Raw genomic sequence first — 27,990 nt, 5'->3', positions numbered from 1 at the left:
TCTGCCTAAAATATTTAATATTTTAATTTCAAAGCATTTTGTTAAGCTTGAATAGACAAAATTTACACATGGTTAAAATGAAATGCTGTAAAGTATGTAGATGAATTAATGTGTTAACTGACTAAATATACATTGTGATATTTGATATGCTGTCATTTATTGTCTTTTCCTTTACTTCTCATCATTGATGTCCTCCAATAGAAGCATGAGAGTATTATCTGACACAAGTTTGGTAAATTCTATATTTTGATTAAGTTTATATTAAAGTTCTATTCGTCACAGTCCTGTTGCTAACAATGACTGGAACTGCTTCCTAGCAGAGTTACTTCTCCTTTTTAATTTGCCCAAGACATTTCTGTGTGACAATTTCTTCTGTAAACATAAACAAGAGGCTCTCAAGAGCCTGAATCGCTCACCTTCAATATTTTTGTTTAAATTATTCATCAATGATTATTTTTGTTTTTCAGTGTGTGCTAAATATGCCATTCAAACATTTTTGTATGGGTTATATTTTTTTCAGAGGCAAAAATAATGCATTTACCCCTAGCAACATTGGGTATTCTTCTTGAAGTAAAAGGAAATGAAAGATCATTAAAAATTAATAATAATTAGAGTTATCTCTCTTTATATACTTTAAGTCAGTGTGTAGAATCCAAAAAAATAACTAAATCTATATAAATTAAGTGTTATCTCCCTTCAAAGATTTCAGACCAAGAATATTTTCCTTTATGCACATTCTCTAGTCATGTACTGGATCTGTGTAAAGTTTAATTATTATTGCTACAATCATTAAGGAGTTGTGCTTATCTCCCTTGAAAAAAATCTTACTAGAAATATCTTCCTTCATGCACATCTACAGGTTGTGTTCACAAGAGTGCACACGCTGAAATGTGTGGCCTTCTTTACTAATCATTGATTTGATGGCATGTTGATAGTCCTAAGTATAAAGCTAGCTTTATTACAACTGTCACATAAACTTAACATTAACCAAGATAGTTAAACAAAGACTAATGAATCATGGAAATGAGGCCATGGTCAGATGAACCATGCCAGGCAGACATGTATAGCTAACAATGCTTCCATACATTAAGTATAGTTGACTTATTACTTATAGTTTAAGAAAAGTAGACCAAAACACAAAAATTTAACACTGTGCAATGAACCGTGAAATTAAGGTCATGGTTAAATAAAAGGTGTGGGACTGACATATAGTTCATAAAATATTTCCATACACCAAATATAGTTGACAATTTGGCATTTAATATTAGATAAAAAGACCAAAACTCCAAAACTTAATTATAACCACTGAACTATGAAAATGAGGTCACGGTCAAATGACATCTGCTTGCTACACATGTACACCTTACAATCATTCCATACAACAAATATAGGAGATCTATTGCATAAAGTATAAGAAAAACAGACCAAAATACAAAAACTTAACTATAACCACTGAACCATGAAAATGAGGTCAAGGTCAAATGACATTTCCCCGCTAGACATGTACACCTTACAAGGGTTCCATACAACCAATTTAGTAGACCTATTGCATAAAGTATAGGAAAATCAGATCAAAACACAAAAACTTAAGTATAACCACTGAACCATGAAAATGAGGTCAAGATCAAATGACACCTGTCAGTTGGACATATACACCTTACAATCCTTCAATACACCAAATATAGTAGTTTAGTTTAGTTTAAACATATTTATTTATAGTGGATTGGGAAACAAGTTTTGCAACTTATATTAATCCCTCTCCACTTTGCGGGTGCGAGTGCTGCCTTGTAGCGGCATTAGCCTACTCTTTTTCGAAATCTACAAGGGTGTCTTTAACGTGCAAGAGATGTGGCTCTCTCTTAACACAGGTCAGCCATTTATCGTCCCCGTCCGACGGACTATCATCGTTTCCTCAAGACCATAATGGGAATCGAACCAGGAACCTTTGTGTTAGAAGTCAAATATACTAGCCCTATTGCTTATAGTATCTGAGATATGAACTTGACCGCCAAAAGTTATCCTTGTTCACTGATCCATGAAATGAGGTCGAGGTCAAGTGAAAACTGTCTGACAGACATGAGGATTTTGCAAGGTACGCACATACCAAATATAGTAATCCTATTACTTGTAATAAGAGAGAATACAACATTACAAAAAAATCTGAAGTTTTTTTTTGTGGTCACTGAACCATGGAAATGAGGTCAAGGACATTGGACATGTGACTGACAGAAACTTCGTAACATGAGGCATCTATATACAAAGTATGAAGCATCCAGGTCTTCCAGCTTCTAAAATATAAAGCTTTTAGGAAGTTAGCTAATGGCGCTGCCGCTCGATCACTATCCCTATGATGAGCTTTCTGCAACAAAAGTTGCAGGCTAGACAAAAAACTGTAAAGTTTCATCAATATTGATTAATCTGTTTAGGAGTAGTTGAATTACAGACTTGTTGCCATTTATAGCTATATTTAACTAAGTAAAATCAATTATCTCCCTTAAAATAATTGTGACCAGTAATAATTTCCTGCATGCACATAACTAAGTAAAATCAATTATCTCCCTTAAAATAATTGTGACCAGTAATAATTTCCTGCATGCACATAACTAAGTAAAATCAATTATCTCCCTTAAAATAATTGTGACCAGTAATAATTTCCTGCATGCACAACCTCAGGTTGTGTACTACAACTGTGTGAAGTTTACCAGAAAGGCTGAATATTTCTGACTGCTTAAAGATTGCAGTTGGGATAGGTGCAGATATGTGACAAGTTTAATTTTTTTTTTAGTCCTTTGTTGCTTCTTATTGTTATTGAAGTAATAACACACAGCAGCTGCAAGTAATTAGCATGGTTTCAAATGAGTATATTAGCATGTATTTTAATATAGCTATGTTTTCTTGTGTTTGTTGTTGAGTTTTTATTGCAATGACGAACAAGAATTGTGTCCAAAGTACACGGATGTGGCACTAGCACTATCCTTTTGCATGTTCCATGGACTGTGAAATTGGGTAAAAATCTACTTTGGCATTAAAATTAGAAAGATTATACTATAGGGAACATATGCAATAAGTTTCAAGTTTCAAGTTGAAATTTATCAAAAACTACCTTGACCAAAAACTTTAACCTGAAACTTTCATTCCTATGTTTAATGGATCATGAAATTGAAGTCAAAAGTCTAATTTGGCTTTACAATTAGAAAGATCATATGATAAACAACAAGTGTACTAAGTTTCAAGTTGATTGGACTTCAGCTTCATCAAAAACTACGTTGACCAAAAACTTGAACCTGAACGGACGCATAGATGGATGAACGAAGGAACAGAGCCACAGACCAGAAAACATAATGCCTCTGTACTATTGTAGGTGGGACATAAAAATGATTTTTGTTTTGCAATAAAGATATAAGAAGATAAAGAGTGGACATGATCTTTTTCATAGGACATCAGGTTCTATGCTAAAATCTAGGTTTTGACCTTCATTTACAAAGTTGTACATACATAATGACATACCCTCTGGTATTGCTTAATATTCATGTGAAGTTTAAACTTTGAAATCATAACTGTTCTCAAGATATAGAGTGGATAATATTTTGTTGTGGATGGATGGACAGACTGAATACTATAGATTGACCTCTAAAATGGCGATGTCTTCAACTCTTGCACTTAAAGGCATAGGTATAATATAAGTTGTCAGTGATAGGTAATCAATTATTCTTTTATTATAATAAACTGTAAAAACATAAAAATGCATTAATAATAGATGAACAATATTCAATATTAAATAGCAGATGATCAAGACAAAATTTAATAGCAATTTTAAAATTTGCCTCAGTGAATCATGTCTAAAAAAAGTCCAAGAATGAAAAAAATAAATTTTAGTAAAATTATTTTGGAAAATATAAGATTTATGCAACTTAAAAACAATAATGGTTCATTGGTTTGTAGTCACAAAATATATCTGCTGAATTATATATTTAAACAAAACGCACTTTTTAATACTAACAAAGGAGTAAAACACAAGGTAGTAGTATATATTCATGCTTATAAATTAAATAATAATTTGTTTGATCTATAATGACGTTCTCCATGCAATGGAAGTATCTAATAACAATAAAATGAAAATTCAATAAAAAAAGTGTTTTGTCTGGGTGTGTCCACTGTTTAGTGTTCAAACAACTAGTGAATATTGAATAGACTAAAAGTACATAAAATTATTATAGTTGATTGTGCTTGTTTTTTAAGATACAAATATATTGAATTTTGGTGAGAAAAGTATATATTTTGACATGTCAACATTATATTAAGGATGAGTTTTATTATTTAAGATGTAATAAAATTTAAATCAAGGATTCATAAGATATTTAACAAATTGCTTATTGTTTTATATGTAGATGATATATGAAATGAAAAAGATCATTCTGTAATTTGATGAATATTAAAAAACTTTAGCAGCTTACACCCTCAAGCAATGGATAAAAAAATATCAATTGTTTATTACACTTGAAAACAGTTCATTGTATATATATTCAAAATTAAAGTATTTTCTAACAAGACAGTTAAAAAAATGGTTGGTAGTATGTAAACAATGAATTTAATTTTTGACTGAATATGTTCAAATTGTCATCAGTGTTTTGTTTTCTTAGTATTTTGAGTTTTGTTTAACAATTTAACACTAATGTGCTTTAAAAGATAATCAAAATCACTAACTTAAGATGTCTAACATTAATACTACAATGACAATATAAAAAAATGTTGTCTTCCTGACAAACGACTAAAGACTATATAAATGTACTGTAAAAGTCATATGTTGTCTTCCTGACAAACGACTAAAGACTATATAAATGTACTGTAAAAGTCATATGTTGTCTTCCTGACAAACGACTAAAGACTATATAAATGTACTGTAAAAGTCATATGTTGTCTTCCTGACAAACGACTAAAGACTATATAAATGTACTGTAAAAGTCATTGGACATGATCACTTGAATAAGTTTCTTCTTCAAAGTTGTAGAACAAATTTAAATGTATGTGCTTTGAGAATATCAAAATCACTAACTTAAGAAGTTTAACATCTATACTTCAATGACAATATAGTTTTTTTTTGTCTTGCTGACAAATGACTTAAGATTATATATAAATGTACTGTAAAAGTCATTGGACACATTAACTTTAATAAGTGCTTGCACAAAGTTGTTTTAGAATGGTGTCTATTTTAGATGGTGTAAATATGTTTTAAAAGAAATGTTAAATGCAGCTGTGCTATGCATATTCCAGTATTTTTGTAATTATCAGATAATAAAATTTAAATAAAATACATATATATGGATAAGGATAGTCTATTTATATTTCTAAAAAAAGGTTAACAGGTAATGATACATGTATTCATGCTTTTGAAGAAATTTGGTACATGTACCTACATCACTGTAAAAGAATCTACTACGTTGTCAAAAAGGTTAAAAGCGAATGTTTCTTCTAGAAAGAATTCTTCCATTTTGAGATGATCTTTAAGCAGTTCTTCTTTGTTGTTTAGTGTACAAAAGTTATTAATTTGAGTATTGAAGATTGTTAGTTTAGAGGGTTGGTTATCTTCAGGTTCATCTTCTGATTCTACATTTAATGTTGCAGTCAGACAGGAAACAAAGTTTTCTGTTTTTTGTAACATTTTGCAGAATGTGCATCTATTGTACTTTTCTTCTGTTAATATCTCTGGCAATTTCCTTGTACATGATTTGCACATATAACTTTGTGTTATTTTAATTTCTGTTACAGTTCCAACAATAGTTGTTGGTATTTCAGCAGCTGTTGCTTCATACTCTACAGCATTATTGAGATCTTCAGTTCTGTTGATCTTTGTGGACTTGGTTGTTGTGAGATATGTTTCATTTTTGAAGTTCCTCACGGACAAATTTTCAAAATTATATGTATTATCTAATTGCACACTTGAAACTGATGCATCCCATAGAGTAATTCTTATTTGGTTGGTGTTGTCCACCACAATTATGTCTTGGAGATTTGTAGGATTGCCATAGAGCATTTGTACTTTAGGGATTTCAATTTTCATTACCTTGGCTGTTGTTGAAAGCTGAAAAGAGATAAGAAAAAAAACCATGTAGAATGAGCGTGTCAGGGATAAACTATAAAAGGGGGGGGGGGAGGGGTAGTTTATTTTTGTCAAAGTAGAAATTTATTTTTTTATTTTTCAATGTGGTCAAACAAATTACATTTTTCAAATTTTAACACTATAGGTTTATATAAATATCTTATTTATTTAAATGTATCGAATGAATTTCATGCAATATAGTTTATTCAAATTTGTGATTTGTACGGGATTATAGGATTAACATCTTCAAACACAATGAAAACAAGAGTGGACATAGATGAGTGTGGATAGTATTATGCATTCAGGGGTTGAATTTCAGATTTTTTGTGTACCAGCCAGTTGGACCAGTGGACTGAAAATTCTATTGGTCCTGCAAAAATGACATTTAACAAAGTCAAACATAAATTAAAGATGTTTACTTTTATTGTGGTGCCTTTGTTTACATATATTATACATTTTTCATAGAAGTTATTGTATGTGATTATGATAAAAGTTAATACATGTAGTATTCATTATCAAAATCAGGACCAAGAACTGTAAAAATGTTGTCATTGTTTTCAACATCATCATCTTTATGGCGACCATAGGGTGCCAAGTGGATGTCTGGAACGCTGTCCAGAAATATTCATTTAAATACTTGGCAGTGTATCAAATGAGCGGCGGTTTCATATCTTCCAAAAAGTTTTATTTTTTGTTTATTGTTAAGAACGCCCACCAAGATAGTAATTAAACTAATCAATTGCATTACTTCCAGTACTGTGTAATTGATTTTTCTGGTAATTTGTAATGTAAACAACTGAGATTGTGATGCAATCAGAGATTTTTATCGAAAATTTTAAACTGGTCCCCCAGACCACTAGCTGACAAAATCTACTGGTTCTGGACCACTGGACCAGCACCTATTTCGACCCCTGTGCATTACAAAGTATTGCATAAAACCAGGGTTTGAAATTAATGCAGGAGTTAATGCAGAAAACAGATGACTTACTTATGTGATTTTTCTGAGTCCAAAGGCAATAACTCTGCAAAAAAAATCACCAAACCAAAAAAAAAAATTTGAACTTGATCTGTAACTCACGGGGGGGGGGGGGGTCTCTTCCTATATAAAGGTATATACATATGTGCCGCTGGAATGGGTCCCTTTTTTGATCCATCAAATATATGAATGGGGGGGGCAATTTTACCGAGGAAATATATCAATAGGTAGTAATTGACCGATTGAGATATATCAATGGGTCATAAATATATGAATGGGTTATGATTTCGCTGTGAAATATATGTATAGGTAGGGATTTCACAATTATTCAATATATGAATGGGGGGTGTTTTTAAAATCCCAGCTGCACAACTGTACCCAAAATCCCATGTTGAGACCCCCCCCCCCCCCCCCCCCCCGTGCTGTAACTTGTCACGGTCATATACAAAATATCAAATATCAAAGCAATATCTTCAGGCGCAACAAAACAATGTGTTGAAAGCTGATTTGCTGGAGAGATGGATTGACGTTGACATAATGCAAACCTATGTCTTCTTCAAATTTGTTTGTAGGCAACTATAAAATTTGCAAGATATGTACTCATGAGAGCACTAATGCCAGACTGACAAACTGATTAACATGATTAACAGACATAATGATATGGTATTTTTAGCGAAAGTCTACACATAAGCACGCATGGGACAATAAGTGAAGGAAATGGTAAACAAAGGTAGCTTAACCCTCTTGTTGCCGGAGGGACACTTGTGTCACTACCGGGAGTGCTGGAGGGACACATACACATGTACATGTATGTTCATGGTTAAATTTATGGAAGCTTCTCATCGATGCTGTATTTTTTTCAAACAAAAGACCAAAGATTAAACAGCGTTACGTTGTTGTCAAATGGGTGTAAAATGTACATGTAACAGTCATAAATTGAATGACGTTGTTATTTGGCATGTTATGTCTCAAGACGTTGAACTATAGTATTTTGCAACATAGGAAATGCAACCTTGAAAACAGTCGGCAGCAAGAGGGTTAATACAATGTATATGAATAGGCAAGATATATTTTGATTGGTGAACAGTTAATAATAGAATGAAGTTGTAGTTTTTGCACAGTTGCTAGAATTTTAGAGACAAAAATATAAAAACTAAAATTCAAGCAACTGTGGTTCTTAGAAGACGAAGTGGATTTTATTTTAACATTTGTTTTAGGAGAAAGGCGCTGCGGTATCTGTAGTGTTGCATTTGATAGCTTCTTATGGTTCATGTGAACTCTTTGGCTAAAATTGCTGATATTTAACCTAAAAATTTGCTCGAGTACAGAAAAAGTGGTACATTTGGAAAAGATTTAAGGCATATTGCATGACCTAGATAAATAAATTTCAAATATGTATTATATATATACTTTTAAGGATTTTGCTATATTGCATGACCTAGATAAATAAATTTCAAATATGTATTATAGTTTTAAGGATTTTGCTGTTCACTTTTTTTTCCATTCCTCCAGAAGGTGTTAAAATAAATTAAGTTGGGAAATTCCTCACAGGGTGTCCACAGGTTATAATTGGAGTGATAACAGTTTATGTCAATTGGTGGATTATACGTCAACAGTAAACTGAAAATTCAAATATAATCCACCAATTGGTGGTTATACCCGACTTGTTTGTCTGTACTCAGTAAATTTTGAAATAAAAATACAGCAATTTTACCCTAAGGGTCCACATGAATCTTAATCATTTATGCAAATGAGTGAGTGGTTCGTATAAAATAAAAGTTATTTTCTAAAATTACTTACAATAGATTTGACAGGAAGGGCCTGAACTTCAGTCAAATTTCTGGTAGGTGTTGTGGACTGTGTTTCTGGTTGGTGATTTAGAAATTTCAGTTTTCTAGCAGTCTGCACTACGGTTTTTTTGTTGAGTATGATATCTGTACCGGTAGTCGTCCTTGATGGTGATTCAGTATAATTTGATAGCTTCAGTGGGGATTTACCCTTTGCTGCACTGTCTATTATTGGGCGTTTGGAAGCATCAAAACATACAACTCTTTTGTAATTGGAAGTATTGATCTGTAATGTGAAGTCAAAGTACTTTGAGTTCGTTCTGGAAATTTTTATGGGGGATAATCCATGTATAAATCCTTGATATTCTTCGCTGTCAGTAGCACTTGCTGGTCTTTTATTACTAGCCATTTTGTTATCAATCCCGCTGTCGTCGATTATGGCGGGAAATTTGTCCGAAGAGTGACGATTCAAAGTCGGTTGTTTTCGTACGTGAATCATATAATAAAAATTTTGGAAATTACATTTCTTTTTATAAATTTTGTGTAGAAGAGTAAACATATAAATATATATGTAAAGTATTCATCAAAGAATGTTAATCAATACACTAAACTTTCAAGCAAATCAGGACTTCGGGATAGTTCGGAGAGCCGACAATCTTTCTTCCGGAAAACATTTTGTTTTGGTAAATTACTCCGGATGAAGGAACACCTCAACCTATACAGCCATGTCATATATAAAAACAGTTGTAGTAACATAATGACTTATATATATATATTTATCATATATACAAGTTCCTACAGTACATAAAATGCAATTTAAATATCTAGAATAAAGAATGGAAATGTTAAATGCATAAATGCATAAATATTAGAATCTTTAATATTTCAACAGCTACTATCATAAGTATCAAACTAATACTTTTGTATTCAATAAAAATAAATGCTCAAATTATATCAGAAAGTAATGTTAGATTTTTTGTGAATCATCCATTTCTAGTGATAAAGTGAGAGATATTATTTCGAAATAGGATTGCAAATATTTCATGAGGAACAATTAGTGCGTAAGTTTAAATCATGAATCTAACAATGCAGTCACATTTATTCAATACATATAAATCAGCATGGCAAAAATTTCTGAATTAACAGTATTTATTGCTTTGTTAAAAGATCAAGTTTGTGTTCAGCAATCATCACATTATAAGACACTGTTATTTTTATCAAACATGCTTTAAATAATCATTTTGTTCAATATTATGCTATAACTGTTATTTTAAGGAATATAAATTTATTATTTTTTTTAATTAATTTTAACAGCTTAAAACAATTCTGATAAGCATTCTTGTAAACAAATGAATTTGTGATGAAATATGTACCAGTTTCACAAAAAATGCATTAGGCACAAATTTCTGCTCTATTAAGCAAATGTTCACAATTTTTTTCTCTACGAAGCAAATGTTTACACGAATTGTTCATTAGTTTCTGTTTTATAAATGACTTTTACATATTTATCAAATGTATAAGCAAAAATGCAACCACATAGTTGTGTAGAATGACAAATTAATGCAATATTTGATTTTTTTTCTCAACATTTAACTCTTTGCATAAATTAATGATTTACACATTTTGATAAACCTGTACTTAGAAAAAGACTTAATTGAAATCATAAGAAATCAAAAATGTTGGATTTATGGATTGTTTTTCAATTTGGAGAACTCCAAGAAATTATATTATAATAAAATATGTGGTATTTGTACAGAAACTGATTTATTATGTCTGATATGAACCTGAAAGCATTTCTTAAACAGAAAAGTCAATAAATATTGGATGAGATAAATATACAGATTGATTTAGCATTACAAAAATTAAACTGTACATAAATAATCATGATCAATGTTTAGTATATCATACATGTACAGTGAACAAAAGTATTGTAAATTGTATCAAATTATCTGTATGAAAAATTACAATGAATATATGTACATAACAGCAAGGATTTCAACATTATAAACATTTTGATTTTTTAATCATAGTACATCGAACAGCCAGTTAAATTTAAACATTTTGTAGGAAGAGAAACGAGGCATGGAACTTGTGGTCTTCAAAACTCCCTTTTTACATCTATATGAAAGAATGGTTTTTGATGGTATTCAAAAACAAATATTTCAAGAATTATATATAAATACATTTATTACAAGTAAATATCAGGAGTGTTCTCATTCAAAGTGCAAACAACTCTCCACTGATACAATGAGCATTCAGGTAGTAAAATTTGATGTCTCCAATCATTACTGACTTCAAATGAGTGGAATTCTACTTTTCTTCCATAGCAAAATGGTTGACCAATCACCAATGGCCTTTCTGCTATATGGAAGTCAAAGCAACACAGTTTCAAATTTCTTTACCTTTGCTACCTTTAATCCAGTGTACCTATAAAGAAGAAAGCTTTGTAAAGAAGCTTTCTTCTAAACAGGTAAATCTGGATATCAGGATTCTTGAAGCCAACTCATTTCTATTCCTACTTATAAAAAGGCAAATTTGTTGGAGTGGAAACCCATTTTCCTTTAAAACCACTCCTGCACATTTGAGGTTGCATTTTCAGCAACCCCAAATGTGTCATGTTTTTCAGCGGGTTTGATTTTCATGCTTTCAAACAAAGCTGGTTTTGGCATATAAAATAATTATGACACTGAATCATTGTATTTCAATGGCTACATATATAACTTTATGATCTGACCAATAGGAATCAAGAACATCTGCTTCAAAATTTACCTTACTATCAAAATTTAGGAAAATTAAGTCCAACAATGTACCATAAGATGTAGTAGGTTTAGACACAATTTGTGAACAGCAAAATGAATCTATCATGAACTTTAAAAAAGAAGTGTTCCCAGTGTTTAAATCAATATTAAAGTCTCCCATTATGATAAGTTTTGGGTGTCTTAAATACACGTCAGGAAGAAGGTTTGCAAGGAAAGTATCTTTTAGTTGTTGCAATTTGCAGTTTGGTGCTTTGTAAACAAAGACAACCTGAAAAAGACCTTTGCTGGGTGATATTATGTCTGCTATTACAAACTCTAAAGATGGAGTTGAGAAAGTTACTGTATTGTGAAGAACACAATCATTTCTATAATATAATACCAATCCATGAGGTGGTCTTGTATTAAAGTTTGTTTGCTTTTGGTCTAAGCGTACTGGTGGTTCAAAACCAGGTACATGAAAATCATCATTTTCATCTGTTGAAATAAGTCTTGATTCAGCAATACCAATAACATCAGCATCCAAGATGTTAGGGTCTGATTTAACGTCATTAAAATGAGCATGCAATGACCTTGTGTTGTGAAAAACTACTTTAAAATAGTTACTTGATAAGTTATACAATGGCTTAAAGCACAACTGTAGAGTTGCATCTGTTCTTAGTCTGAGTAATTCTTGTCGAACACAATCTGCTACAGCTATTGCTTCTTGATTAAGATCTAATATCTGTAATCCAGTTAAGGATGTTACTCTGCTTAGTGCAACATAGTGAATATGTGGTATTTTCCCTTTACGTTTTGATTTCAGACTAACAACAACCTCGTGTAATGTATCTCCTTGCGATTTATGAATTGTTTTTCCAGCTGCTGGGCGAAGAGGAAACTGAATTCTTTCAAATGTCTTATATTTATAAGTAAATGATCTTTTAATGTCAAACATTGGAGTCCATGTTTTTTCAACATCTTTTCCGTACAAGTGTGAATATTTTTTTCTATTGTTAGCACCTATTTTGGCATCTTCAAACTTAACCCATATGATACTTGGTCTTAAAGATGTAGTTTTGCACTCAATCAATTTAAGTTCACAAGTTGAACCATTTGTAAGACCATCAGTGACTTCAATATTAGCTGTAAGATCATATTTCATCCCAATTGCTAGTACTACTTCTTTTGCAAGATTGGCTGTATCAGACTGTTTTTCTGGTAAAGAACTCAGTAATTTTGTTTTTACAGAGGCTGGTAAATCCCCACAAACTGTGTCAACTGCTTTAACTTTAACCTTTTGTGAGCCTAATTTAGATATGTATAGCAAATTAAAATTATCCACTAAAGCATTTTCAACAAACAAATGTGTAGCATTAGTTTTGTATGTTGGATCACTGATTGAAACAGTTCTGGTATTTAAAACTGCAAAATCATTTTCAGTCAGCTGATTTTGTCTCAACCTGTTTAGTAACAAAGCAAATTCTAAATCATCTTTTTGTCTCATTATTTCAGTAAGTTCATGAAAAGAAAATAATAATTTCCAGTAATTAGGGGCTAATGCTGTTAATCCTTTACTAAGATCATTGAAAATCCAACTGTCAAATACAGGCTGGAGTTGGAAAAAGTCACCAATAGCTATGATACTAACTCCACCAAATGAACAGTTACTTCCCTTGATTTTTTTCAGCCTTCTCTCCAGTAAAGAGAACATTTTGTTTCCAACCATTGAAATTTCATCAATCAAAATCAGAGACAAATTTCTGTATTTCATTCTGAGTGTATTGAGAACATCACATGACAATGACTGGTCAAGTCCTTTATTTGGTTGTATCTGGAAAGCATTGTGAATGGTCAGACCATTTATATTGTAAGCTGCCTTTCCAGTAGGAGCACAAAGAAGAATTCTAATATCGTCAGGGTCCTCACCTTCAATAGAACATAAGTGTCTGTGTAAAGCTTGAAATATTGCTCTGACAACTACAGATTTTCCACATCCTGCTCCACCTGTCAAAAATGTATAAAATGGTTCATGTTTTGTTTTAACCCATGTGACAACATGTTGGAAAAATTCCCACTGCTTTTTATTCAAGGATCTTATCAATCCAAAATAATCACTCTCACTTATTCTGTTGGCATGATTTGTCAATTCTACTGTTCTTGCTTCTATTCCAACTTCACGGGACATATCATACAGTCTATGTTCTGTTGGTCTATCTGGATTGAAATGAACATACTGTTCAGATTCTGTTGGGCCTATTTCAGCATCTTCCATTTCTACTTGTTGTGTGGCAGGTGCTATTTGATCATTCTCATTACATTCATTTTCTGCCTCTTCTATAGCTTTCTCTAGATCTATTACTTTACCCTCATATTGCTTGGCTTTTTTTTCTAATAGTCTTGCAACAGTCAAGTACATTTTTTCAAATGTTTCATGTCCACATTGCAAATCTGAAAGTTCATTTCTCCATGGATAAAATAACATTAAGCGTTCTCTGTAGAAGTTTTCAGAGTCAGTCTTGTAATTGTATTTAACATATCTTATAACCTTAGGTGTTTTTCTTTGGTATATTCTAATACCATTCTTCAGAGTTAAGTCAATTTTGTTATTGTTTTCTTCTATAACATCTGTATTTGCCTCTTCATTTTCACTTTCAGATCCATTGTCCTGCTGTTCTGATTCATGATCTGAGGACTCTGAAGTTTTAGGATACTGCAATTCAAGTTCAGATACATAGTCGGCTAGACACCAATTCTCTAGTTGTTTTGGTCTACGCGAGTATCTTTTAATATCATTGTCTGATTCTATTTCAGTAGAGTCTGGGCCTAGTTTTTCTAGGGCTGATGATTGCTTTAGGAGGAAAGTTCTTTTGTGATGTGGAGATGTGTTAATGAATACAACTTGTCTTGTAGCTTTTGTTAAAGGCATCTGTAGTGTTAAGTAGGTTGCTTCTTTTGCGCTTGTCTCAACAGAATTTGAAAAGTAATTCCCAATGTGTCTTACTTGATGCTTCAAGTCTAAATTTCCCTGTCGTGCTTCTTTTGCTGCTTGATCTAGTAATGCACTCATACCTTTTTGTGATTTACTTATGTATGAAACAATATACACTGCACATGCAAATGCATCTAAAACAAACTGTAAATCATGATTTGCTTGCCAGGCTACCAACACAGTTTTCATGTAACCATTAACACGGACTTCAGATGGTTTTCGTTTGAGAAAAACTTTTGGACCACTCAAGTTGCTTCTAATGGCCTTAATGTAATTTTCATCATTCATTTGTAATACATCATCTAAAAACATGTCATATGTCATCTGGTCTATATCTTCAGAATTGTGAAGTGTATTAATTTCGTTTTGTATTTCTTTATATATAGCCTTGTGTTTTTCTATGTCATCATTTTCTCCCAAAGGTTCTAAAATAACTGTTGCTTTCATAGGTGGAAGGGGAAAACCAAAACGACAAATTGGGTGACCTTTTTTTCTGCATGTTTTTGAATGTTTATGAACTTGCAAATTGACTAAACTATCATTTTCTAAAAGTGAACAGGAGACATATTTATCAATAAATGCTACAACATCTTCATTTGAATCACTTTCATATACTGGTGCATTTTTAATCCAAATTAAGATATGAATATGTGGTGAACCTCTCTGTTGAAATTCAACCCTATAAAAAAAATCTGTCAATTTTCCAATAGGATCATGATCACTTTTCAACACCAAGTTTATAAACTGTTGGACACGATAATCAAAATATCTAGAGCATGTCACAGGGTCTTTCTGAACAAGTTTAGATTTCTGATGCCAATCCATTTCTTCCAATTCTTTGTCAGTATACTCTTTTCCATCATTTAATTTGCCTAGAATTCGTAGCAAATCTTTCCAGTTAGTGTCTGCAGATGAAAGAGAGCCACACCACGTTGGAAGACCCTACTGTCTAATCATTGCAAACAAATCTTTTTTCCTCTTTTCAAGGTATACTGGAGAATTTCTTAAACTTCTAAAGATATAATAACCTTCATCCAATCTTACAAGATCATTCACAGTGTTAGGATTCAGTACATCTTTTGCTGTCCATTTTTTCCTTCTGATTGACACCTTCTCAGAGCAAGATAGACCTTATCACTGATGTTTTTTAACTGAATTTTCTTTAACTTAAAAAAAATGTTTGGTACAGACTGTGCTACTCTCCTATCCATGGACCTAAGTTCCCATTTAACAATATCAGTATAGTGAACAGAAACAGACCTGTCTTTGTTATCTGGTCTCCTTTGACCACAAAATATAGTTGGAAAAGATAAGTACTCTGCATCAGGATCACTGTAGAGACTAATTGGTCGTTGACCTTCACCGGGAGCAAAAGTTAAACCTGCATCACATAGTGGATTGTCGTCTGGAATGTGATCTAACAGTGTATCTGTGTTTCCAACATGCGTTTCACTTTCATCTACTTCACTGAAATGATCGGAGTCATGGTCTGAATTATTTTCATCTTGGTTATCCTCTTGTTCAGTACTATTGTTTTCAATTTGTCTTTCTTCTTCATTTATTTTTGCTATTTCGGTAATCCAATCATCATTTATTTCAATCCCAGAAGACTTGTACAAGTCACTTGTTCTCATTAAATAATGTAATGCACAAATGACAGCAAATGGTCGGACATTTTCACTAAAATCACATTTTTTGAATTCAAGCTTTTTCTTCAATTTAACTGATATTGTACCTGATTTCTCTATTGTATGTGGAAGAGAATTTATCGTAGGTTGAACTTCAACAGGCACATTTACAACATTGCCTTTAACTGATAACTGTCCACCTCTAGGCAACTGTCGAATCTGCATAAAAGGAATTCTTAATGATAATAGTCTCTCTTCTAAAGGATACAAATTTAATTCTTTTGGTTTTTGAGGAAATCCCATTTTATTTGCTATTGCAAAACGAGGTATTTTTCGTCTTTTAATTGCATTTAGACAAGTGTGGCATATCCATTCTATCTGCTGTACAGATTTAAAATTAGTAAAGCAATGAGTCATGTTAGCAGGAGTGTTAGTTTTGACAGTTTTAGAATTTACTACAGAATCACAGAACCAAGTTTGATGACATGAAGTACATATATATGTAGGACCTTGATTTATTTTTGTTTTAAAATTTCTTATGCAAGCATCAAGGGTTATACCCTGAGTTCTTTTCTTTTTCAGGTCTTTTTCATGATCTGTAAAATCAATGTTTTTTCTTTTAGTACTTTTGACTGTCTTTTCATAACATCTGTCTATATCTAGGTTTTTGTGTCTAGAACTTCGTTTCTTCAAACGCTCAATTTCTAAATTTTCTGGATTTGACCTATATTCTCTTTTTCTGTGGAAGTCTTGTTCAGACTCATGTTTTCTGTAGTCTTCATTTTGTCTGGCAATCTTTTTCTTTTCTGTTTCGTTTCTTTTGAAATCTTCATTCTTTCTAGCCTGTCTTTTAGAATTAAGTTCTCTTCTATTGAAATCTACATTCTTTCTAGCCTGTCTTTTAGAAGCAAGTTCTCTTTGTCTTTCCATCTGTCTTATATCAGAATTATCTCTTTGAGACTTCTTACTTTCCGCTTCAGCCCTTCTATAATTTTCATCCTTTCTAACTTTTCTTTTAGCAGCAAGTTCTCTTTTATTGAAATCTTCATTCTTTCTAGCCTGTCTTTTAGCAGCAAGTTCTCTTTGTCTTTCCATCTGTCTTATATCAGAATTATCTCTTTGAGACTTCTTACTTTCCGCTTCAGCCCTTCTATAATTTTCATCCTTTCTAACTTTTCTTTTAGCAGCAAGTTCTCTTTTATTGAAATCTTCATTCTTTCTAGCCTGTCTTTTAGCAGCAAGTTCTCTTTGTCTTTCCATCTGTCTTATATCAGAATTATCTCTTTGAGACTTCTTACTTTCCGCTTCAGCCCTTCTATAATTTTCATCCTTTCTAACTTTTCTTTTAGCAGCAAGTTCTCTTTTATTGAAATCTTCATTCTTTCTAGCCTGTCTTTTAGCAGCAAGTTCTCTTTGTCTTTCCATCTGTCTTATATCAGAATTATCTCTTTGAGACTTCTTACTTTCCGCTTCAGCCCTTCTATAATTTTCATCCTTTCTAACTTTTCTTTTAGCAGCAAGTTCTCTTTTATTGAAATCTTCATTCTTTCTAGCCTGTCTTTTAGCAGCCAGTTCTGTTTTTTTAAAATCTTCATTCTTTCTAGCCTCTCTTTTAGAATAAAGTTCTCTTTGTCTCTCTATCTGCCTAATATCAGAATCATCTCTCTGAGACTTTTTTTTTATCTGCTTCAGTTTTTCTATAATTTTTATCTTTTCTGGAATATCTTTTTGCATTTAATTCTTTTTCCTTGAATTTTTTATTTTTTCTTCTATTTTGCATGTAGTTTTTCATATATACAAATTTGGGTACCTTCATGTACTGGTTGGAAACTTTTTTCTGTTTTGTGTTCCTTAGTGTCTGATCATCGAAATAATTCTTAATCTGCTTGGTCACATCTTTGTCAGTATCTTTACTACTGATACATACAGGTAAAATTTCAAATTGAGAGTCTAAATCAATTTGTAAACTTGTATAAAAAGCATATAAGTAACTGAGGAGGTCATGCAAGTCAGCAAATCCAATCAAAATACTTTTGCCAGAAGAATCTAATGGATTATTCAGTGTACATTCTGAATGAGAATGAGTGTCAAAAAAATAGTATGTATGATTAAAATAATAAACTGCCGAACATATGGCTCCAATCATTATAAGAAATTTGTTAGACTGCTTTATACAATTTTGAATTGCTTCTTGTAATGTTAGAAATCCAGTCAACTCTTGGTACTGTAAAGCTAGACCAAACAGAATAGTCTGTTTGTTAATTATAAAAGTCCCTTCAGGAATTTCTATTTTGATGGGAATTTCATCAAAATTTAAAAGCATATTTTTAAATAATCCCTGTGTTGTTAATTCTTGAACATGCTTCCTGTAAATATCATCACCTTTATTCAAAATATAATCTAGGTTCAGTGTGTTTGAATCAAAATTTGATGTAGAAAGTGATAAGAAAACTAAGCAATTACAAGTACATTGGTTTCCCCTGCTTTGATCAGCAAATTTTGTGGCATATTGGTCAAAAGTTCCAAATTTCAGAAATTTTGCATTAAAAGAATTGAAATAATCAGATATTTCTTCTAAATCACTTTTAGATTGTTCATTTTGGTCTTGCAATAGATCAGTTTGAATATTACTATGAGAATTTTTTCGTGCATAACTATTGTTTGATTCATTTGACAGAATATCTGTTTGTATTTGACAAGTTTCTTTTGCACAGCAATTGTTACTGTTTTCATTCAAGTCTTTTGCACAGCAATTGTTACTGTTTTCATTCAATTCTTTTGCACAGTTATTGTTACTGTTTTCATTCAATTCTTTTGCACAGTTATTGTTACTGTTTATATTCAATTCCTTTGCACAGTTATTGTTACTGTTTTGATTCAAATTAGATAGTTTATGTTCATTTAATTTAGATAGTTCAAGTTTATTCAATTCACATTTTTGAAGTATATTCAGTTCAGATATTTCAAGTGTTTTCAATTTAGATTTTTCAAGTATATTCAGTTCAGATATTTCAAGTGTTTTCAATTCAGATTTTTCGAGTAGTTTCAAGTTACTGTTGTTTGCATTTGTGTGGAGGTCAGTATCCCCCATATTATTTGAGTTACTGTTGTTTATATTTGTGTGGAGGTCAGTATCCCCCATGTTATTTGAGTTACTGTTGTTGTGGGTGTCAGTATCACCTATGTCAAGGTCGAACTCTGTACTGTTAATAGGGCCAGTATCCCTAGTCAAGTCTGTCAGTCTCTTTTTCTTTGGGTTTTTCACACCATGTTTAGCCTCAGCTGCCCTCCAATTTTTTCTTCTTGGCATCTTTAAAAATCTAAAAATACATATGCAAACAATGTACAATAACAAGAACAAAATGTTATAAATGAAGAGTGTGATAAAAGAAAGGCTAGACGAACAATTACATAATGAGAGCTAGTATGATTGGGGTAGAAATAGTACCTTTATATATATCATGAATATAACATGTGTTTTCTGCCATAGAGTTGGCACTTGTTCAGACATATTTAAAGCTATATATCTATATATGTGTCTAGAATATTTAATGCTTCATGTATTTGAATTAATAATATATCAAAGTGCAATTATAGTTTCTAAACATGAAGCCTTTGGTAAAATAAGGAAAAGTTATGTTATGTCCATTTTATCATGATTAATATTATGTCCTTTTTTTCTTCTTTTTTTTGGCATGTGAAAAAATGACCATTTTAGAAATTGGTATTGCTAGTGCATTTGTGTATATTTGATTTACCAGTATTGCAATTTGAATAACACATATGGACACAAACATGATGGTAGTCTCACATATCAGATATCAGCTCAAAATGTGAAGGCGTATAGAAAAAAAAGTCTGTATAACTGTTATTTTCAACAATTTATCAGTCCAAAGACCATAATTTCTGCAATAATTAGCAGGCCGGAACAAAAGTGAAACTTAATCTGTAACTCATCACGGTTAATTCACATACTTAAAATCAGCCCTACATCTGAAGGCATTTACAAAACAAGAATGTATTCATACTACATGGATGCCCCACTCGCACTATAATTTTCTATGTTTTGTAGATCGTGAAATTGGGGTCAAAACTTTAATTTGGATTTAAAATTAAAAAGATCATATCATAGGGAACATGTGTACTAAGTTTCAAGTAGATGTGACCTTAAATTAATCAAAAACTACCTTGACAAACATTTTTAACCTGAACTTTGCACTTTCATTTTCTATATTCAGTGGACCATGAAATTGGGCTCAAAATTATAATTTGGCATTAAAATTAGAAAGATCATATCATGGGGAACATGTGTACTAAGTTTCAAGTGGATTGGACTTCAACTTCATCAAAAACTACCTTGACAAAAAACATTAACCTGAAATGGGACAAACGGACGCACAGACAAACGAACAGACAGACCAGAAGACATAATGCCTCTCTAGTATCGTAGGTGGGGCATAAAAAGTATGTATAACTGTGATTTTCAACAATTTATTTTCTACAAAAATTAGCGGAGCAGAACGAGACTTTAACTTGAACACATCATGGTCAACTCATATACCAAAAATTAGCCAAATATCTGTCAGCGTTTAGAAAAAAAACTCTGAATAATGGTTTGTTCCGGGATGAAGGAATGATGAAAATTTGGAATTACGGAATAACAGAATTCGGAATTACAGAATTTCAGAAATGTAGAATTTCAGACAAGGGTAAAACTATATGGCTACAACAACTTTGTTGCGGCCCATAAAAATGATCAGGAAAATTTCCTGAATGTTTTCATACTGCTAATGAACTCAAAATCATTAACATTTTTTCAGACTTTCAATAAAATATATATATTTATCAGTCTAGTAAAATATAGGAAGGAATTCAATATCAATTCCTTTTAAATAATTGTTTGGTATGAAAAAATTGTAACCTGATAACAGCTATTGGTTGATTATAAACATTCTAGTTGTCACTAAATATCGTCATGTGTTTAGGGATGTACAGACTTTTTGCACAAAAAACATGTGGTAATTGTTTACAAACACTTTCTACATTGTACATTTACACATGATCATGTTATGGGTGCTTTTTGATTGGATGCAGCGAGTTTTGACTGCAACCAATAAAAATCCTGACCTTGTGTCTCCGAAATTTTATCTCAATCCGCAAAGGGTGAAGAGAGCGGGAGTGGATCGTAACCCTTGGCTAGCGAAGATGAAAAATCAGGATGATGCAGCGAAAATCTGGATAGTTGGCAAGTCTGATAACAGATGTTTCAATTGTTATTTTGTAGAATTACAAATAAAGTATATCAGTACACAAGTTCCAACAAACAAAACTCAAATGGTTAGAATATTTTTAATGAATTTAATATTTCCATTGAAAACTTGTTTTTAGCTTCATCCTTCTCTTTTAAGTCTTTAACCAGAATATGTTTTCACGACAACATCATAATTTGAGAACATGTAAAAATGTAAAATATTGAGAGTAAAATTTATAAGGGTTTGCAAATTAGATACATTAAGTTTTATGCTTCTATATTTTCAACTGCACAATGCAGTAAAATAAATATAAACAGCAAAAAGCCAAACTAATGTGTAAACTATTTTCATCAGGTAATATTATTTGCTGTCATTTTTAAATCTGTATAATTTCTTCCCTTTCACCAGGTTGGGAACAAACCCCCTGTATGGTGATTATACCTGTATAGAGGGATAATCCTTCTTTTAAAGAGGCATACAATTATCCATCTTTAGACTTTACTGACTTTAGAGGGGTTTATTATTTTTGTTTAGATTGGATTTAAAACAAATTAGGGCAGAATGTCATTTTCTAGTTTTAATGGCTACAATCTCTAGCATAATATGCAAAAAGTGACAAAATATGCAATCTATTGTTTAGCGTAGGAATAATAACCGTATAGAGGATTTGTGATCATTGGTTCCCAACCTGATCATGGTTATCTAGCTTCTTTCATTCTAAATTTAGAATGCTAGCTAATCAAATTTTTCATTTGACTATGTTGATCATATTCATCTATATTATATTTGAAAATACAAAGAAGTTTATGTCCCATACTATAGTTTACTTAAAACTTGAGCAAACTCTGACATTACTGTACCTTCAAGCACTTGACCAGAAAGGACTTTTCATTGAAGAGTTTCAGTTTGCTATATATATCTTATTACCACAAAAAAAACTTAGAACAACAAAGTCCAATAAATATGATGACTGAAACCAATGACACTGAAAACATGTGTCTTTATTCTAAGAAGGTGAACCTCCCAACGAGAGTACAATAATTTCATTTTTAAAGTCTCCTCCCATTAAGAAGAAAAAATCCTCTGTATGAAATATTTCATAAATGAAAATTATCAGCTGCCATTTTTGATAATTTCTTACTATTATGACTACTGTAGGGTATTAAATTTTACCCGTAAATCAAGGAAGATGTATAACTTTATGGCTTCACTTGACAGCTTGGGTGTCAAACATACTGGTAGTCAACAATGTTTACCTCTGGCTATAAACTGTCCTTGTGTATCATATGTATTAAAAACTGTTGTGTATTGAAAAAAGATTACTTCCCTTTGAAATATCCTTTTTTAAGTTATTTTTCTCTTAAAATGTAAATTGTAAAAAAGCATATAAATTAGTTATATTTTAATAAAATAATCATAAAAGGGTGGGAATTAAATGAATTTAAATGTTTTGGGACAAATAAAAAAACATAAATTCTTAAATTATTTTAGGAATCTAGACTTCTTTCAAGGAATTGAAAATTTTCGGATTTATTATCAGTTGTACAACTATACTCTACTTTACTGTTTTTAAATTAAAAATTTAAGTAAAATCCTTTTACAATATTATTATATTCATGTAACAATACAAACAAAATAAGGTTAACAAATAATAATAAATAATATCATTCAAATAAAAAGGCTTCAAGGGTACATATAAACATTAAATTTGAAAAACAAATCACTTTTATTAAAGACAATATTTACATCCTACGGTATATATTTACGACAAAATAATCTTGATAAAAAACCTCCTTATCTGAGTCCTAATCTCCTGACCAAAATTTCCCAATCTACTGATCTGAGTTTCACAGTCCATCACATGTATGATTTTCTTGTAAAGTTATATTTTCATATTTAGTATATTCATTTCTTAAATATCAATTCAATGCCAATACTTTATATTGGATTTATCCTATGAAATGAGAACAATGGACATAATTATATTTATTTATAAGATATTTCCCTAAACTTGCAATAAAATATAAAATGAAGAACTATATTCTTTCTTTTATTTTTATGAGAAAAAACGTCTTTTAATAGTTAAATGATATTTTGAACAATATAAATTAATTTTAATATCCTGGTGTTGTTGAAAAATCTAGCTTTCAAAATTTCCGTTATTCTATTAAAGTTTTAAACAATAATATGAGGCACACACAGTGGTGATTCCAGGGGAGGGTTCCAGTGGTTGGAACACCCCCTTTTTTAAATGGTCAATGCATTTGACCTCAAGAGGTCAATTGACCATTTTGGTCAAGTTGACTTATTTGTAGATCTTAGTTTGTTGAACATTATTGCTGTTTACAGTTTATCTCTATCTATAATAATATTCAAGATAATAACCAAAAACAGCAAAATTTCCTTAAAATTACCAATTCAGGGGCAGCAACCCAACAACTAGTTGTCTGATTCATCTGAAAATTTCAGGGCAGATAGATCTTGACCTGATAAACACTTTTACCCATTGTCAGATTTGCTCTAAATGCTTTGGTTTTTAAGTTCTAACCCAAAAACTGCATTTTACCCCTATGTTCTATTTTTAGCCATGGAGGCCATCTTGGTTGGTCGGCCAGGTCACGCCACACATTTTTTAAACTAGATACTCAAAAGATGATTAAGGCCAAGTTTGGATTAATTTGGCTCAGTAGTTTCAGAGGAGAAGATTTTTGTAAAAGATTACTAAGATTTACGAAAAATGGTTAAAAATTGACTATAAAGGTCAATACCTCCTAAAGGGGTCAACTGACCATTTTGGTTATGATGACTTATTTGTAAATCTTACTTTGCTGAACATTATTGCTGTTTACGGTTTATCTCTATCTATAATAATATTCAAGATAATAACCAAAAACAGCAAAAATTCCCTTAATTTACCAATTCAGGGGCAGCAACCCAACAACGGGTTGTCCGATTCATCTGAAAATTTGAGGGCAGATAGATCTTCACCTGATTGACAAATTTACCCCCTGTCAGATTTGCTCTAAATGCTTTGGTTTTTGAGTTATAAGCCAAAAACTGCATTTTACCCCTATGTTCTATTTTTAGCCATGGCGGCCATCTTGTTTGGTTGGCGGGGTCACGCCACACATTTTTTAAACTAGATACCCCAATGATGATTGTGGCCAAGTTTAGTTTAGTTTGGCCCAGTAGTTTCAGAGGAGAAGATTTTTGTAAAAGTTAACGACGACGGACGACGACGACGGACGACGACGGACGACGACGGACGACGACGGACGACGGACGCCAAGTGATGAGAAAAGCTCACTTGGCCCTTCGGGCCAGGTGAGCTAAAAAGGTGATTAAGTAAAAAGACATTTGTGATGTTTATATAACAGATGTTGAATTTCACAAGAACTGAATGTAACTGAAAGTTAAAAGTTCACGAAAGGCAAATATATACTGAACATTCTTATGAAAAAAATGCGAAAATCAACAAGTTATTATACTTGAAATAAGTAACAAATGCAGTTTTCTAAAGCAGCTTAACTCCTGCAAAAAAAGCTAATCTGCAACATTTATTGAACTCATCCATGACTTTGGCTTGCCAAACTAACCTTTGAATTTGATAAAAAAAAATGCTATAAAAACAAACATAAAGTTGAACAATAGGATTGAGATTGACAATGCAATTTTCATTATACTTTCCATTTTAAAGGGGAACTATTAATTCCTGTAAAACTAGTTTCTTAACACTTAATCTTTAAACTAGAAAAAGTCAAACACCTTCCTTTTTAACAGAATTCCAATGCATTACTGACCAAAGCTGATTATTTAACTGGTCTTAGCAAACGTGGATTTAGAGTGCATGGGGCCAGGTAAAAATTTGGTTGATTATATAGGGAATCACTGAAGCATGACCGGAGCGGGCGCCCTCTTAGGCCGTCAGTGGCCTCCTACTTATGAACAAATGATGAAAATTTGTAAAATCCTACAACTCACATAGGCTTGAGAGAGCTCACAATGCTATTTTCCATATCATTTATATTTCCAAGTGGCAACATGTGTACAAACTACTATTATTTAACTTCACCAAAACATTGTATGGGAAAGAGAATGTGCAAACATGAAAAAACCTGGATAAAATGAAAACTTGTTGCATTTACTTTATCCCTGCAATTTGTTGTTTTGCAAGACAAAATTTTAAAAAGATGAAAAAGTACTAACCTAACAAGATATGCAAATGCAGTGAAAAATTTGCGACTAGCATATAGACATAATAAAGGACAGATTTTTTTCTGTAAAATTCCTGTTGCATATATTGATACCTTCTTCAGATGAAGGATAATTTATAGCATGGCACATTTGGTATTAACTTTCAGTAAGCAAAATATTTACCACTTGACATCTCTTCAGATTTATTGATTGTTGGGATGCTGTCCCACTAAAATATACTTTACACATTCTTTTATTGAAAAACAGATTAACTATTAAACAAAAGTTATTGCAGAATAAAACTTCTTACCTGAAGAGTCCATTTTTTCTCCAGTGTTGATTACAAGTACATTTCCTTTTCTTTTCTTTGGTCACGTTTTTTAAACAGTGTCTTCTATCCCAAAAGTTTTTTGTTATTGCATGTATTGACTTGCTTGGAAACTTTAATAAAAAATATATCAGTTATAGATAATTAAACATGTTAAACAAAAATTGTAAAACGAATTTCTCTGATAATTACATCTATACATATATATATATATGTGTACAGGAAAACATGGTTTATATATAATGTTTGAGTTTTTATTAGCTTTTAATGAGCTTTCAACATGTTCAATAACTGAAAGTACTATTAAGTTTTGATTGCTTGTCTTCATGTTAGAATTTTTTAGCTTTGTACCAATTCAATGAATCAAAACAATTTCTAACCGATTTCAACACTTTGTTTCTCTTTTGTGCTGTTACACAACAGTCACAACATTCTATTTATGCCTGTTCCAAGTCCGGATGAAATTTAGTTGTTGTTTGATGCAGTCTACCATATTTGATTTATTTTGGCAAATCATTTTACATTTTGTCATGTCAAGCCTTGATGGCCTGTTATACATTTTTTGTAGCTGACAGTATGAGCTTTGTTCATTGTTAAAGGTATTAAAAAATGGAAAACAACACGTTTTATAATTTATTGGGTCCGAAGCGCTTTTATTAAGGTGTCCTATATAGATGCTTAAATGCAGTTCATATAAACATTAGTAGATAGTAATCTCATAGGCAATCATACTACATTGATCTCCTTATTTTCAATATTATTATTCAAAATTGTATTATTTTTAACACATGTATAATTAGTCACAAGGAATATAACTCAAGTTACAATCTAATGTAGCTTAGTTAATAAATCTGCCAGTGTAGTGTGCATTCCAACACAAACTTGTATATATTTTAATTTATTTAACACTGTGTCTGAATTCTAGTCATTTTTCCATGTTTGGAAACCTGGTCAAATGGGCACCTACAAATGTAAGCCACCTTTGATAGTTAATATGGCATAACAAGTCAAATCCCCCCTGGTTAATTCGAGTAACCCGCAGTAGTTAAGTCCATACCCAAAATTAATATTATATTTTGCAAGTGAACTGTTGAAGACTCCCATAACAGTGGCGGATCCAGAACTTTTCCTAAAGGGGACCCGCTCCAGTCATGCTTCAATGATTCCCTATATAATCAACCAAATTTTTCCCACGAAAGGGGGGGGGGGGCCCTGGATCCGCCTATGCATAATTGTTTTATAAACTATATAATATAACTGAACTGATCCTTAAACCTCCTTTGAAAAAGGAACCATATTTTCACAGGTAGAATCTAGGTGCTCTATTTATATAGTATACAGTGCTGTTTCTCCATCTACCATTGGACATTTAACCAAATTTACATGATCTTGTGTGCTCTCTGTATAAACAATCATACATGATCTTGTGTGCTGAGCGCCCGCCCCCCCCCTTTTGTGGTAAAAAATTTGGTTGATTATATAGGGATTCATTGGAGCATGACTGGAGCAAACCCCCCCCCCCCCCCGTTAGGTCAGTCAGCGCCCCCCCCCCTAGAAAAAGTTATGGATCCGCCACTGAAAAGATCAGGAAAATCAGGAAAGGCAGATTATCAAAAAAAAATCAATGATAAAATTTAATTGTTTTCTCTTCTTTTTATCCTCATCTGTATATACTGCAATAGAGAAGAGAACCAATAATTACTTTCAAATTAAAGATGAAAACCGTTTTTAATATCAGGTGACAGTTAAAAAATCAATTGCAGAAATGTCGTGAAAAAAGGTGCCGATTTGACTTTAATAAGGTGACGAATTACCAGGTGCCCGTGTGCTTTGTGTCCAGTAAAATTATTTAGAAATTACAGAGTTTTTTCATGTTAATTGATTCACCGTATCGATATACTTACACTGAGTGAGTCTTTGCAAAATTGTTCATTCTGTTAGGTACATAGTGGCAAGTGATAGTCATACCGTATTTTATTGGCACTGGCTACGGTTACATGG

General features: G+C 31.9%; 1 protein-coding gene and 1 long non-coding RNA gene across 2 annotated transcripts; both read right to left on the bottom strand.

Annotated features, from left to right (window-relative positions):
- LOC139482716 (uncharacterized) lies at window positions 1–27,969 on the bottom strand. The gene is made up of 3 exons (XR_011654925.1): window positions 27,894–27,969; window positions 25,972–26,102; window positions 1–372 (listed from the first exon to the last, which is right to left on the bottom strand). It is a non-coding gene; the product is annotated as an uncharacterized lncRNA (long non-coding RNA).
- LOC139482428 (uncharacterized) lies at window positions 3,940–9,581 on the bottom strand. Its single transcript, XM_071266323.1, has 2 exons — window positions 8,874–9,581; window positions 3,940–6,079 (listed from the first exon to the last, which is right to left on the bottom strand). The coding sequence occupies exons 1-2, from the start codon at window positions 9,417–9,419 to the stop codon at window positions 5,411–5,413; spliced, it is 1,215 nt and encodes a 404-aa protein (XP_071122424.1). The 5' UTR covers window positions 9,420–9,581; the 3' UTR covers window positions 3,940–5,410.
- Window positions 27,970–27,990: the final 21 nt, after the last annotated feature.

This window comes from Mytilus edulis, chromosome 7, assembly GCF_963676685.1.
Source record: "Mytilus edulis chromosome 7, xbMytEdul2.2, whole genome shotgun sequence".
Classification (NCBI taxonomy): Eukaryota; Metazoa; Mollusca; class Bivalvia; order Mytilida; family Mytilidae; genus Mytilus; species Mytilus edulis.
The sequence above is the reverse complement of the archived record's forward strand: the minus strand, read 5'-3'. Positions and strand labels throughout refer to the sequence as shown.